The following is an 11928-nucleotide window of genomic DNA, read 5'->3' as shown; positions in this document are numbered from 1 at the left end:
GTGTGTAAAGAATGAAGGGTTTTATTCATGAGTGCCAAATACTTCTATTTAGAGCTGAAAACACCTAGAATATCTCTTTAAAATCAATGTTGATGTCGAAGGGATTCTTTATATGAGGAAAGTACGGAAGTTTCTTATAAAGGGTTAACGCTTTAGCCGCTGTTACCATTAATATCAAATAATCCTATAAGAATTAAAGACTGTAAAGCATTTGAATGGTATAAAGCCATTAGTTGCTGGCACAGCACAAGACGTCATGTACAGAGGAGACAGAGCAGTGGATGTCTGCAGTTCTTATTTCAGATACTACCACCTTCCTAGCGGAGCTTCTCTCCTCTTTCCGTCTAGCAGTGAAACAAATCCTGTTCTTCAGAGTAATGGTTTTTGGTTACATCACCGGGCTTGAGGTTCAGTGTTAGGACTTCCCAGAAGCACCAGAGAAAAGAAAATGCACAAAGAGAGGAAAAGACGTAGGCTGGCAGGAGAGTAGTAATAGGATAACGATCACTTTGCAACTGCTGTCTCCCTCCATAAAAAGGCAAGAATAAAAGGGGGCTTACACAGAGAGCTACTATTAATTTATTTTAAAATAGTTACTTATCAGCAGGCTCAGAGGCTACAGCTGGATGCCATGTGAAGCCCTGTAGTGCCACGATTACCTGCTCGGTGGGTGCAGTGACAGCCTCAAGCTCTTTGACAGAGTATGGAAGAATGGATTTGATAGTAATGGTGATGTAACATCAGTACATTACTGTTTGCTTTGGCTGCGTGTTGTGGCTTCCCTGTGAAAGATAAAATTTTAAAAAGTTAAAATGGCTTTAGAAGCACTGCAGCAACTGGCGGGCATTCTGCCACGTCAGGAGAGATGGCATTGTGTAAACTGTAATTACGAGTTGAGAGGCTGAACCACACTGGTAAATAAAACACAGCAGCAGCCTTACCCAACTTCTTGCCGTTCCAGTTCCGTATACGTTAATGAATCAGACGGGTGAGACTAACCACACCAAACAGAAGCATCTGAAACGTATGTTCTTGACAATAGCTTTGCCTTCATCTGGTGTTAAATGAATTTTAAATTAGGAGTTTTCCCTTGCCTGCCAAGTCCGTAGGGATTAGTTATTTCACAGTCTTCTGAAATGCCTGGTGCATTGCTGCATTTGAGATACTTGCTGGTTTTTAAATGGCATTAGGTTTTGTAAATATTTTGTCAACCCCATTTCAGTGGGTGTCCAGTTTATATAAAACCTGAAGAAATGTTCTGTCAAAAAAATGTGGTTTATCCTATAGCATCTCAAGGCCTAAATAACAGCAATTAAAATTTGAGAGAGCAGGGAGTGATTGCTTACAGTTGTTTTTCGAGTTAACGTTGCACGTGCTTTCCTACTTTAACATGGAAATAGGATTTCCTCCAAATACATTTTCCAGCATAAAGGATGAAATAATTTGTGGTGCCAAACACTTCCAACTACGTAGCTAAGCATTGCCGCCTCTTATTGCACTAGTTCTAAAATTCAGTTTTTGATCACTTACTGCCCTTTTGATGGCCTTTTTTACAGATTTTCCCCAAACCATTTTCTACCGCTTAAAAATGCTCATGTCCTTTTGATTACATCACTGAAACCTCAAAGAGATTTACCACAGACTGTGGGTGAAAGAAGCACTATGTGGGGTGAAGTAATATAAATCAGAATGGTAATTGGACTTTGATATATTGCAGAAATGTAAGATTAATATATGATTGAGAAGTGACTGTATTCTTACGGAGTGATAGACTGGAATATTCTTTTATAAGAAATTTTAGCCTGCGTAGCATTAAATTCTGCAATTAAATCTATGTCTATAATTGATATATAATGTAAATTATAACCCAAAAATTAAATTTTACAGTTGAAGAGCACACAGTGAACTATGTAAAATACAACATTCACTTTGTGAATCATTTTTTTAAAAAGCACTTTCCTATTACCAACTAGCATGTGTCTCTCATTTGTTAGGATCTGTAGAAGTGAAATTTCTTCAATCTCTCTGTTAATGGGTAAATTCATCATACAAATGCTGAAACAAAGCACCTTATACTATGCTGCTTAAACTTCCTTGTAATTGCACCTTTTGTTATCTGCAGATTTTTCTTAACAAGTATTCTTGTGCGATATCATTGTTCCCTGTGGGTCTGAGTGAATGATTAACCAACCTGCAGCATCATTTACTTACGTAGTTTCCATTTCAATACCACATTGTATTGTGAGTTCAGTGCTTCAGAAATAAACGCTACTTCTGTTTGTCTGCTTTGTTTGTGCATCACTTATTTCTCTTCTACAGAATTAAATCGGGACCTTCATAAAACTGTAAGAATTTGAAAATTAAGAGAGTATTTTTGCTAGAAGCCTGACTAATGTAGTCATCCCACTTCAAATTTGACTATTTCAATTTTAAAGTAATTTTGGCTTCAGAATAAATCTTATTTTAATTTAAGCCATTCTTTAACCTCAGGCATGTATTTATGTATAGCAACTAACCTTGTAAGAGCATCTACATCTGCTTAGTATAGAGAGTGGAGTTGAACTGTTCATGTATTAAGCACAGCTGTAGTTGTTCCACTGTTAATGAATTGCCACTGCATTCAAGCTTTTTGCTCTGATTGTAATTATTTAATATGCAAACATATAAATTAGAGGAGCAGTAGCAAAGAAATGATGACACATCACCACCTCTCCTGAAGTTGTGGAAGTTGCACATCTTGCACTATTTTTGTACTATGTAAACAAAGTTTATATTTCTGTAGGAGTTGTAGCTTTACATTAACTAAAACAATTTATTTCTCATGAAACAGACAACCCTTAAATTGAACTGACAAAAAAAATCATCACACTTTAACAAGAAAATACCCTTCAAAAAATCACAGAGGTTGTTTGAACCTTTGACAGTAGGTTAACACCTGTACATAACTGATAGAAGGGCTCCAGTTTTGAAAAAGACTTTATTGCATTTTATACTATAAAACCTGAGATCATTCCATTTAAAGCAAGTGTAAAATTCTTGTCATAAACATAAGGTTTAACTGAAAACTTGTTTTATATAAGTAGTGGTCTTTTCTTAAACCTGTATGTGCAAGTTAAATTCTCTGAACAGGCAGGTGCTCGCTGCCCAGTGGAACCCAGTGCGGAAGCATGCAGTGTCCCACACTCTGGTGCAATATTCGTTACAATGTTGGTGGATGTTGGACGTTTTTCCATGGATTGTAGCTCTGGAGACGTTTCCTTGTGTTATCTGTAAGGACATGGTCAGAGTACACACTTCTGTCACCCAGCACTGCTCCGCAGTCTTTTCAGTCAGCAGCTCACTAACAGATCACAATTACTGTGCCTGCCTTATCAGCTGGCTCTGTGTTTTCATTGTTCAACGGCATAAAGCAGAATTTCCAGCTGACAAACGGATCTGTGGACCACATCTCCTCTGTCAATTCAACATCGTGACATCGACACCAGTACGCTGCTGCGATGAGAAAGCTGTTGATGAAGTACAGCCAGGGGACGTTCATCTCCATGTAGGCTGGAATCCGAGCTCCGAGAAACAAAATGATAATTTGAAGAAGAACAAAAGGTGCCCAAGTGCCAAGAAAACAGATGAGGAGTCTGGTCAGGAGCTGCCACTTAAAGGACGTGCCATTGTTGTTAGCCACACATGAGAACATCAGAACAGGCTCACTGGCAAAGGAAACTACCCTGACAGACAGCAGCATGGTTATAACCTCCTTCCAGCAAGCCAGGAGAGCTGCGCCTATGAGCAGCAGTGTGGCAACTGAGACTGAGTAACTCTGCATGCTGGCATAGAGAGGGCACTGATAAGGAGAAAAACGGTTCTGAATTTCTAGTTCTTCATAGACAGCGGGAACTTTCAGAATACAAAAAAACCCTGAAATCCATATAACAACCACAGCAAAAACATAAAGTAATCTCTGACTTCTTTTAGGAAACTGAGAGGTTTGGGCTACAGTCACGTAATAATCCAGACCAGCCACAATATACACTGGGTAATGCAAAATACCGTAGGTAAGAGAAAAGATGTGAGTGAACAGACAAATGTGGTACTTTGTAAATCGTACACCCCAGAGTGCAAAGTCCTCAAAATAGAAAATGAAAAATATACTCATCAGCAGTGTGAAATCGAGAAGTGCCAGTGAAACAGAAAAGTATCCCATAAAACTAACCTTCACATTTTTTTGCTTAACTTGCAACATAAAGAAATCAAGGAACACTTTTCCAAACATAATCAGGAGCAACATGCAGCTGATTTCAAAAGGTTGGTTGACCTGGGTGTAGTGGTACTGACCAGAGCAATTTTCACAGAGTATGGCAGCCATCCTCCAACGGTGAGAACCAGCAAAATCAGTATCATGGGGCACAGTCCTTCATATCTGAAAAGGAAAAAAAAAAAGCTTTGTAAAAATTTATTTCTGGAGTACCTCTACCAATTAGTTAATTTTCCATCATAGCAACTACCGAATTTACATCTGAATTTTCCAGGCTCCTTAATTAAGAGTAAATAGCTTCACTAACACATCATTAAACTGTCAAGAAGCATCTACATTTTATCTTCTTCAAATTATGTTCTCTTGTGAGTTAAAAAGTCAACACAAACCTATGTTACTTTTCTAGCTGCTTTCCTAAGGAAAGGTTTAGGAAGTAAGGTTGACTGTGTTCCTTTCCTTTAGAAAGCACGAGGGGTCTTTCTGTCCAGGAGATGTTTCAGTATGGCCTCGCAGTTCATTATGCTCATAGAATCTATACGGAATTGAGGCTGCAGAAATATCCTGAAAGCAGAAAAAGCATCAACCCAACTCAGCCTTTTTAGGTGCTAAAATCCTGAAACTCTGTGGCAATCCAAAGCACACAAGCTTCAATAGTTGATTGAGCTTTTTTTATTCATCCTTTAGCAATGCACTACAATGATAGATACCTCAGAACAGCTGTTTTTCCTCTTAGACTTCTGTAAGTTTCCTTACGATAACTCTTTTCCCTGTGTTAATTCCTAAGGAAAATGAACACAGGATGGCTTCGTGTATGTCAGCAAGACACACTAGACAAAGCCAGACATGCTTTTTTCTCTCTTTCCTAAAGAAGCAGGGTGGTGTCAGCATTCTCAGTGACAGCACAGAAAAGCTGAGAAGCCAAGGCAGCTGTAAAAAGGAATTGCCTCTTAGGACCTCTGTGAGCAGTGAATCACTTGTATTTAAACATTAGACACCTACAGTTTATTACCAGCTTGCCAGAGTTAGTGAACATTTGAGTTAGTGTCTCCTGAAGAGCAGAATGAGAGGCACAACCAGAAGTACAGCTTGAGATGTACCCACCAGCTACCACTCAGCTTGGTTACAAGCCTACCTGGCTGCTTCACTAGTCATCTGCACAAGTACATTTCAACCTCTAAAACCAAATACATCCTACACAACTTAAAATAGCCTTCCGTGTGTATCTTGTCTTTGTATACTGGATGCTGCACTTGTGCATGCAGAAAGGAGGAAACCTGCATGCCAAACAGCGTCACACTCTGTGAGCGCTCACTGAAACCCGTGTGTGTTATTGTAACACAAAATCACCTGGTTACAGTGGCTCGGCCTTTCGCCCGCTGTGCTGACACCCGCGCAGCGCAGCGGGGCCGTTGGTAGCACCGCTGCTGAACAGCGCTCGTCCTGCGGGCACAGGGTGCTTGTGCCTGCTGTCCCGGCTCCCCTCTGCCACCAGCCGAGGGCTGCCCGCGCCTCCGCCGCCCTCCTCTCCGGCGGGCCCGCGGGGCTCCCCGCCGAGCTGCCCGGCGCTCCTCACCTCCGGCGGGTTTCTCTTCTTCTCTGCAGGGCTCCGGCCCCCGCCGGGCTGAGGGAGGCGGCGGCCGGGGGCGGGGGGCTCTGAGGGGACGCCCGGGCTGGGAGCGGCTTCCCGCGGCGCCCGAGGAGCCTTCCCGCCCGGGCCGGCCCCTCCCCGCTCAGCACCCCACCTGCTGCGGCCGCCGCCCCTCCGCGCTCCTCCTCGGCCTGTGCTGCGGGGACCGTTCCCGGCCTCCCGCGCCGCGCTGCCGCGGCCACCTCAGGCGGCGGCCATCTCCGCCCCTCCCCATGGCACGGGGGGGGACCCGGGCGGGGTGGGGAAGGGAAGGGCTCGGCTCGCCGCGCGCCTCGGGTGCGGCCCGGCCCGCCTGGCCCCGCACCGAGCCCGGCCCGCACCGAGCCCGCCCCCGCACCGAGCCCGGCCCCGCACCGAGCCCGCCAGTTCCCCGCCTCAGCTTCAGCGCGCAGCCCCAGCCGGGACGGGCCCTTCCTCACGGCGGGCGGGGCACGGCGGTGAGGGGCTCACGTTGAAGGAACAAGTAACCGCTTTGAGGAAGAGAGTTCAATACGTTGTGTTCGGTCTCTCCCTCCACACAGCCCCGCTGAGACGGAGGAAGTGAAGCGGCTCCGGGCGCGGGAGGCGAACGCCGGTCGTTACCTGAGCGGCGAGGGCAGAGCAGAGCGGCCCTCCCGGGGCCGCAGAAATCGCTACACAACGCGGCGGATGAACATTTTCTGTTCTCCATGTGTGACCTCAGCGGGTGTCGGTGAGAGCCCGGGCCCTCGGGGCAGGCGAGCGGCCGCCCCCGGTACTCGGTGGCAGCGGTGTCTCGCGTGGCAGCGACCACAAGGTGCTTCGTTTACGAAGCTCTGTGCTCACACACGGGGTGTCTACCCCCCACCTTGGCTCGGGGACTCAGAGCCCTGTTGGTAAGTTGTCACCGGTTTCATAGAATCATAGAACCCCAGACTGGTTTGGGTCGGAAGGGACCTTAAAGCTCATCCAGTTCCAACCCCCCTGCCACGGGCAGGGACGCCTTCCACTAGACCAGGTTGCTCCAAGCCCCATCCAACCTGGCCTTGAACACTGCCAGGGAGGAGCATCCACAACTTCTCTGGGCAACCTGGGCCAGTGTCTCACCACCCTCACAGTTAGTCAGTCACAACAAGCAGGAATGCTGATCCCCTCCCCAGATGTCCCTGACAGTAGCCAGCAGACGTTGGAAGAACTAATTTCTGTTTCTTTTCTGGTCTCACAGCTGGAAGAACTCTCCGTGTGGATCTGCTGTCCCCGTCCACAGAGCCCTCCGTGGGGAAGAGCATGGTTTACCTCAGGGCATGACTGCAGTGAAATGCCCTGGATTTGTGGGCTTCCACATACCCGTCCTGTACTGAACACTGTACTCTCCCGTCCTGTACTGCTTCTAAATATGTGACAAATCACCTTTTTGCAGCGTATCACTACTTTTATAATTGATTAAGGCATCAAAATGTGAATATTCCAGAATTCAGCCAATGGTGTATTTGCAACACAGTTCAAACAGTAATGTTTTTATAGAACGCTTCTGGTCTTGAAATACAACACAAAATTGTACAACTCCTCAGTGCTGCATATTTATTCTCTTCCACAGAGGAACTTCCTATTTAACTGGCAACTACATTCTGGTAATGATACGGTTAAAGGGCAATACAGTAAATATCAAGGAATATTTTACTGTGAATGTTACCTTGGCAAAAATATTTTTTTATAAAGGCCTCTCTCAATTCTGTCTTCCTCAGAGATTCTTAGCAATTAAGAAAAGTTTAGGAGAGAGGTTAAGGAATACCCATTATTTGTTTTAAGATAATGATGAATTAAAGCAGATAATCCTGAAAGTATATATAAAACCTTCTAAATGGCTTGGCTTTTTAGCTTGGCCATCCTGTAGCAATCTACTTAATAGAATTTTAAAATTCACAGTAACAGCTTTTCATCTCTTCCAGATCAAATTACTGATTTAGTTTTCCATTTGTTGTTTTCATTCCCATCTACCAACGTGTGTGGGATAGAAGCACATCCTACCACAGGCGTGGCTTGCTGAGGGTCCTGAGCTGTGCTTCTCAAGTTAATTGGCTGTGGTTTCCCGACTGCTGCGTGTACGCAATACAGCTGTAACGCTGTGACACCTTTACTTTTTCCCTTTATGTTTTGGTAATTCAGGGCTAAATCTAATGAGAGGCTTGGAAGCCTGTGAGTTCGATGCTGCAGCACCTGCCCTGTGCTAAACAGTCCAGAGCCCAGTACTGCCACTCCTCTGCCTCCGCTGCATGCTCGTCCAAACTGGTTGACTGAGCAGGAGCTGCTAGTGCGAGTCTCTAGATGTTACACCGGTGGCACGAGAGCCTGCCCGTCCCAGGGGCCACCTCTCCGGTAGCACTGTGCCCCCAGCGCCTGATGGGTGGGAGGGAAGTCACACAACTCTGGGGGGGGTTCCCTCACCACGGCACCCCAGGTGACGCCCAGGCACAGACCTACCCCCTATTTCATGCAAAGACCAACCCAGCCCCAGTTTGGTCTTTTTCCCCATGGGATGCTGCCCTGCCACCTGCCCTGGCCCTGCCACCTCCCCAGGGGACTGGGTAAAGCAATGCAAGGCACTGCCTGCAAACACTCTCCCACTTCCCCCCCCCAAAAAAAACCCTCCTCATCACCCCCTTCTCCCCGGCAGCTTGGCTGGGAGTGCCCAGTGCCAGGGCAACAGGGTGGCCATGGGGGAACCCCCTCCCCAAGCTCAGCTTGGCCGTGGCCAACACAAGGCACTCGAAAGAAAGCAACAGAGAGCAAGCTCAGGCTCGGGTTAGCTGGATGTGTTTCTCTTTTTGTTGGTGTTGTTATCACTGGGTGATGGGTTTGGTGGTTTGTTTTTTTTTTTTTTTTTTTTCACAGAACACTTTGCAGTAGAGGACAAACACAAGCCCGTGGGTCGGGCGCTGGCACCAGCACCTCACCCCAGCGGCACAGGACCTGCTGCTCCCACCCCTCCTCTTCCCCATCACGTTTCACTGCTGTTTTTACTTTCTTTCTACCTTTTTTTATGTTTTTTTTTCTTTTTCCCTTTTTTTGTTTCTTTTTACTACATTTCTCAAGCTTTCTCCGAAGGAATGGCCACTGGCTCTCAGCTAGCAGAAGGACACTATGGCAGAGCTCTGGGACACATGGGCTGGTTTCCTTCTCCTGCCTCGCAGCTGAAGATCATTTTTTTTTTTCCAACTCAGTGGTTTTTTTTTATTTAAAAAATAAAAAAAATGCTCCAACTATCAGTTTTACAAGGCATACAAAAAAAAAATCTCTAAAAGGGCAACAAAAGCAAAAGGTGCTGAGGTACGAGAACCTGAGGTAGTTTTGGTGTGTGGGTGGATGCGTGTGTCAGGGGGGGTTGTTTTTAATATAATTTTTTAAAAATTTTGCTAGTTGGGTTTTTTTTTTCCCCAGCCTCTTGGAAATCTGGTTTGCCCCCGCATTTCCCCCTCCTTTCCCTGCAACAGGGCTCTCTGCCCCTCGGTTCCCAGGGATGGTAGTGCTGAGCACGGCCAGGGAGGGGACAGACAGACAAAGGGGGGGGACAGAACGGACGTGACTCCCCAGTTTTTGGACACTGTGAAGCAAAGAGCACGAGAGAAATGTCTCGTGGAGGAGACGGGATCCCTTCCGTTGGCTCAGACAGGCACTGCTCACTGCTCTTCTCTAAGCCCTTAAGAAATCGCTTTTTAACACTTACTTAGTATTTTATTTCCCCCCTCCACCCCATCTCTGCTCTACTGTGCATTAGAGAACCAACGGACCAGCTCCTTTCCTTAAAACTCTCCAAAAGCTGGCTTTTTTTGCTAAAAACAAACATCTCCCTCCCTCCCTGACCCCTCTGAAATTAAAAAAAAAAAATAAACAAAAAAAAAATCTTAAAAAAACTTAAAAAACATTAGTTTTGTTATCAATATATTGTCTCAAAATCACTGAGCAGCCCCTCCGCCCCCCCGAAGCCAGGCGAGCTCCTGGAGGAAACAGGTGGCTTTTAGGAAATTTAAAAAGAAAAAAAAAAAATCTCTCTGTCTCATCTCTCTGCCTGTGTTAGTCCAACTAAAGGGACAGCGTCGGGAGGCGATGCAAGAGCCCTCCCCCGTGCGCATCCTCGCAGCGCCCCGGCCGCATCGGGGGGGTCTTTGGTTGGGGTTACATTCATCGGGCGGCGCCAGGCGGGAGCGTCACTTGCTGGGCTGCGAGGCCGCCGCTCCCTGAGCGTGTTTCTGCTCCTGCCGAACGATTTCCCTGATCTTGCGCTGTGCAGTCTTGGGGAAAGAAGAGCCGGGGGTCAGGGTGGGCACCCCGAGTCGTTGTCGTCTGTGTCCCCCCCTCCCCCAGCCTCAACAGCATCTTCTCCCAGGCAACTAGCGATAGGACAAGAGGACACAGCCTCAAGCTTCGCCAGGGGAGGTTCAGGTTGGACATTAGGAAGCATTTCTTCTCAGAAAGGGTCATTAGCCATTGGAAGGGGCTGCCCAGAGAGGTGGTGGAGTCACCATCTCTGGATGTGTTTAAGAAAAGACTGGACATGGCACTTAGTGCCATGGTCTAGTTGATGTGGTGGTGTCAGGGCAACGGTTGGACTCGATCCCAGAGGGCTCTTCCAACCTCACTGATTCTGTGATCTCATAAAGTGTTTAATTACAGGACGAGCCCAGCTGTAATTAAGGATGGGCTGAAGAAGGAGCTGCAAATGAAGCACCGCGGGGTTTTAACTTGTGCTTCCTCCATCCTTCCTTGGGAGCCAGAGGTTTGGGAAGTTTTAGGGAGTTCTGGGGAGTTTTGGGGTGCAGCCACCCCGCTCGAGCAGTCAGGACGCAAGGAGCCCATTCACACCCTGGGTGCCGCTCTGCGGGGTGGCCAAGACACGTATTTAAGCCTGCTCGCAGCCCGCACGCTCGCAGCCCGCACGCTCAAGCACCTTCCTCAGCCAAAGCCCCGAAGCATGAACAGGGCGGTAATTAACTAATAAGCAAAGTCGTTTTAAATCAATCCACCCAGACCCCACCGCCACTCCGACTCCGCGCGGGTGTGAAAAGCGACAAGGGCTCCCCCCCCCCCCAAAGCCATTCCGGCCCCCAGCGCTTTAAATCCGCCCGGTTCTCTCCGCAACTGCCTTCTTCAGAACTCAATAAAATCACTTTCACTCCCGACGTGCCCGCGTGTCTCCGGGCCGCGGCCGCAGCAGCACCCGCAGCTCCCCACCGCGGAGCTGACAGCTGAGAACGGGGAGACGCCGTATTAAACAGCCCGGTTATCGGTGGGGCATGGCGGGGGGTCCCTGTAAAAGCCAGGCGAACCCCCCCCGGGATCCAACCCCCCCGGGGACGCGGTGCCAGGCAACCCCGGAGCGGCGGGGTCGGGAGCGGAGGCCGGTGGCTCCCCAGGGTAGCGCGGTTGGCACCTGGCTACGTCACGGCTCTAGTTGCGGTGCTCCAGCCCCGGACGCTCCGGGGTCCGCTCTGTCGCGCTGCGGCTATGGATCAGGCGGCCGCTCCGGCGGAAGCACCCAAGGGGACAGGCGCAGAGCGCTGGGCGCCGAGTTGGTGCAGGGCTCGGTAAGCCCCGGAGTCCGATCGCCTCAGCGCCTGCGGGGAGAGGCACCGCCAGGGAGCGCTCAGGGCCCGCCCCGCGCCCGGGCTCACCTGCCGGTGTCCTCCAGGGGCTTCCTGGGGGCGAGAGGGGGCTCCTCCGCCCACGGTACGCTGGCTTCTTCCCCCACGGGGTGCCGGCTCCATCCTCACCGGGACGTGGGCTCTTTCCCTCATGGAACGCCGCCCTCTCCCCGCGGTCCCGCCAGCTCCCGGCGGCCAGGCACGCGCTGAGTGCCTCGCTAGAGCCCGCTTTGAGGCCTTTTGAGCAGGGAAAGTGCCCCGCCCCGCTGAGGGAGGGCACGGAGGGCCGGCCGAGGCCGACGGGGCGGGACGGGGCCGGCCCAGTGGGCGGGGGTAAGGGGGACGGGGCGGGCCGTTAATGGCCACCTCGGGTGAGGGAAAAATGGCAACACGCATGCGGGCTGGCACTGCTCCGCCCCCGGCCGGCCTGTGAG

At 48.9% G+C, this 11928-nt stretch overlaps 1 protein-coding gene across 1 annotated transcript; it reads right to left on the bottom strand.

Annotated features, from left to right (window-relative positions):
- Positions 1–2961: 2961 nt before the first annotated feature.
- Positions 2962–11726, bottom strand: GPR160 (G protein-coupled receptor 160). The gene is made up of 2 exons (XM_068405945.1): positions 11525–11726; positions 2962–4414 (listed from the first exon to the last, which is right to left on the bottom strand). The coding sequence occupies exon 2, from the start codon at positions 4358–4360 to the stop codon at positions 3341–3343; it is 1020 nt and encodes a 339-aa protein (XP_068262046.1). The 5' UTR covers positions 4361–4414; positions 11525–11726; the 3' UTR covers positions 2962–3340.
- Positions 11727–11928: the final 202 nt, after the last annotated feature.

The sequence above is a fragment of the Nyctibius grandis genome, chromosome 8, assembly GCF_013368605.1.
Source record: "Nyctibius grandis isolate bNycGra1 chromosome 8, bNycGra1.pri, whole genome shotgun sequence".
Classification (NCBI taxonomy): Eukaryota; Metazoa; Chordata; class Aves; order Nyctibiiformes; family Nyctibiidae; genus Nyctibius; species Nyctibius grandis.
The sequence above is the reverse complement of the archived record's forward strand: the minus strand, read 5'-3'. Positions and strand labels throughout refer to the sequence as shown.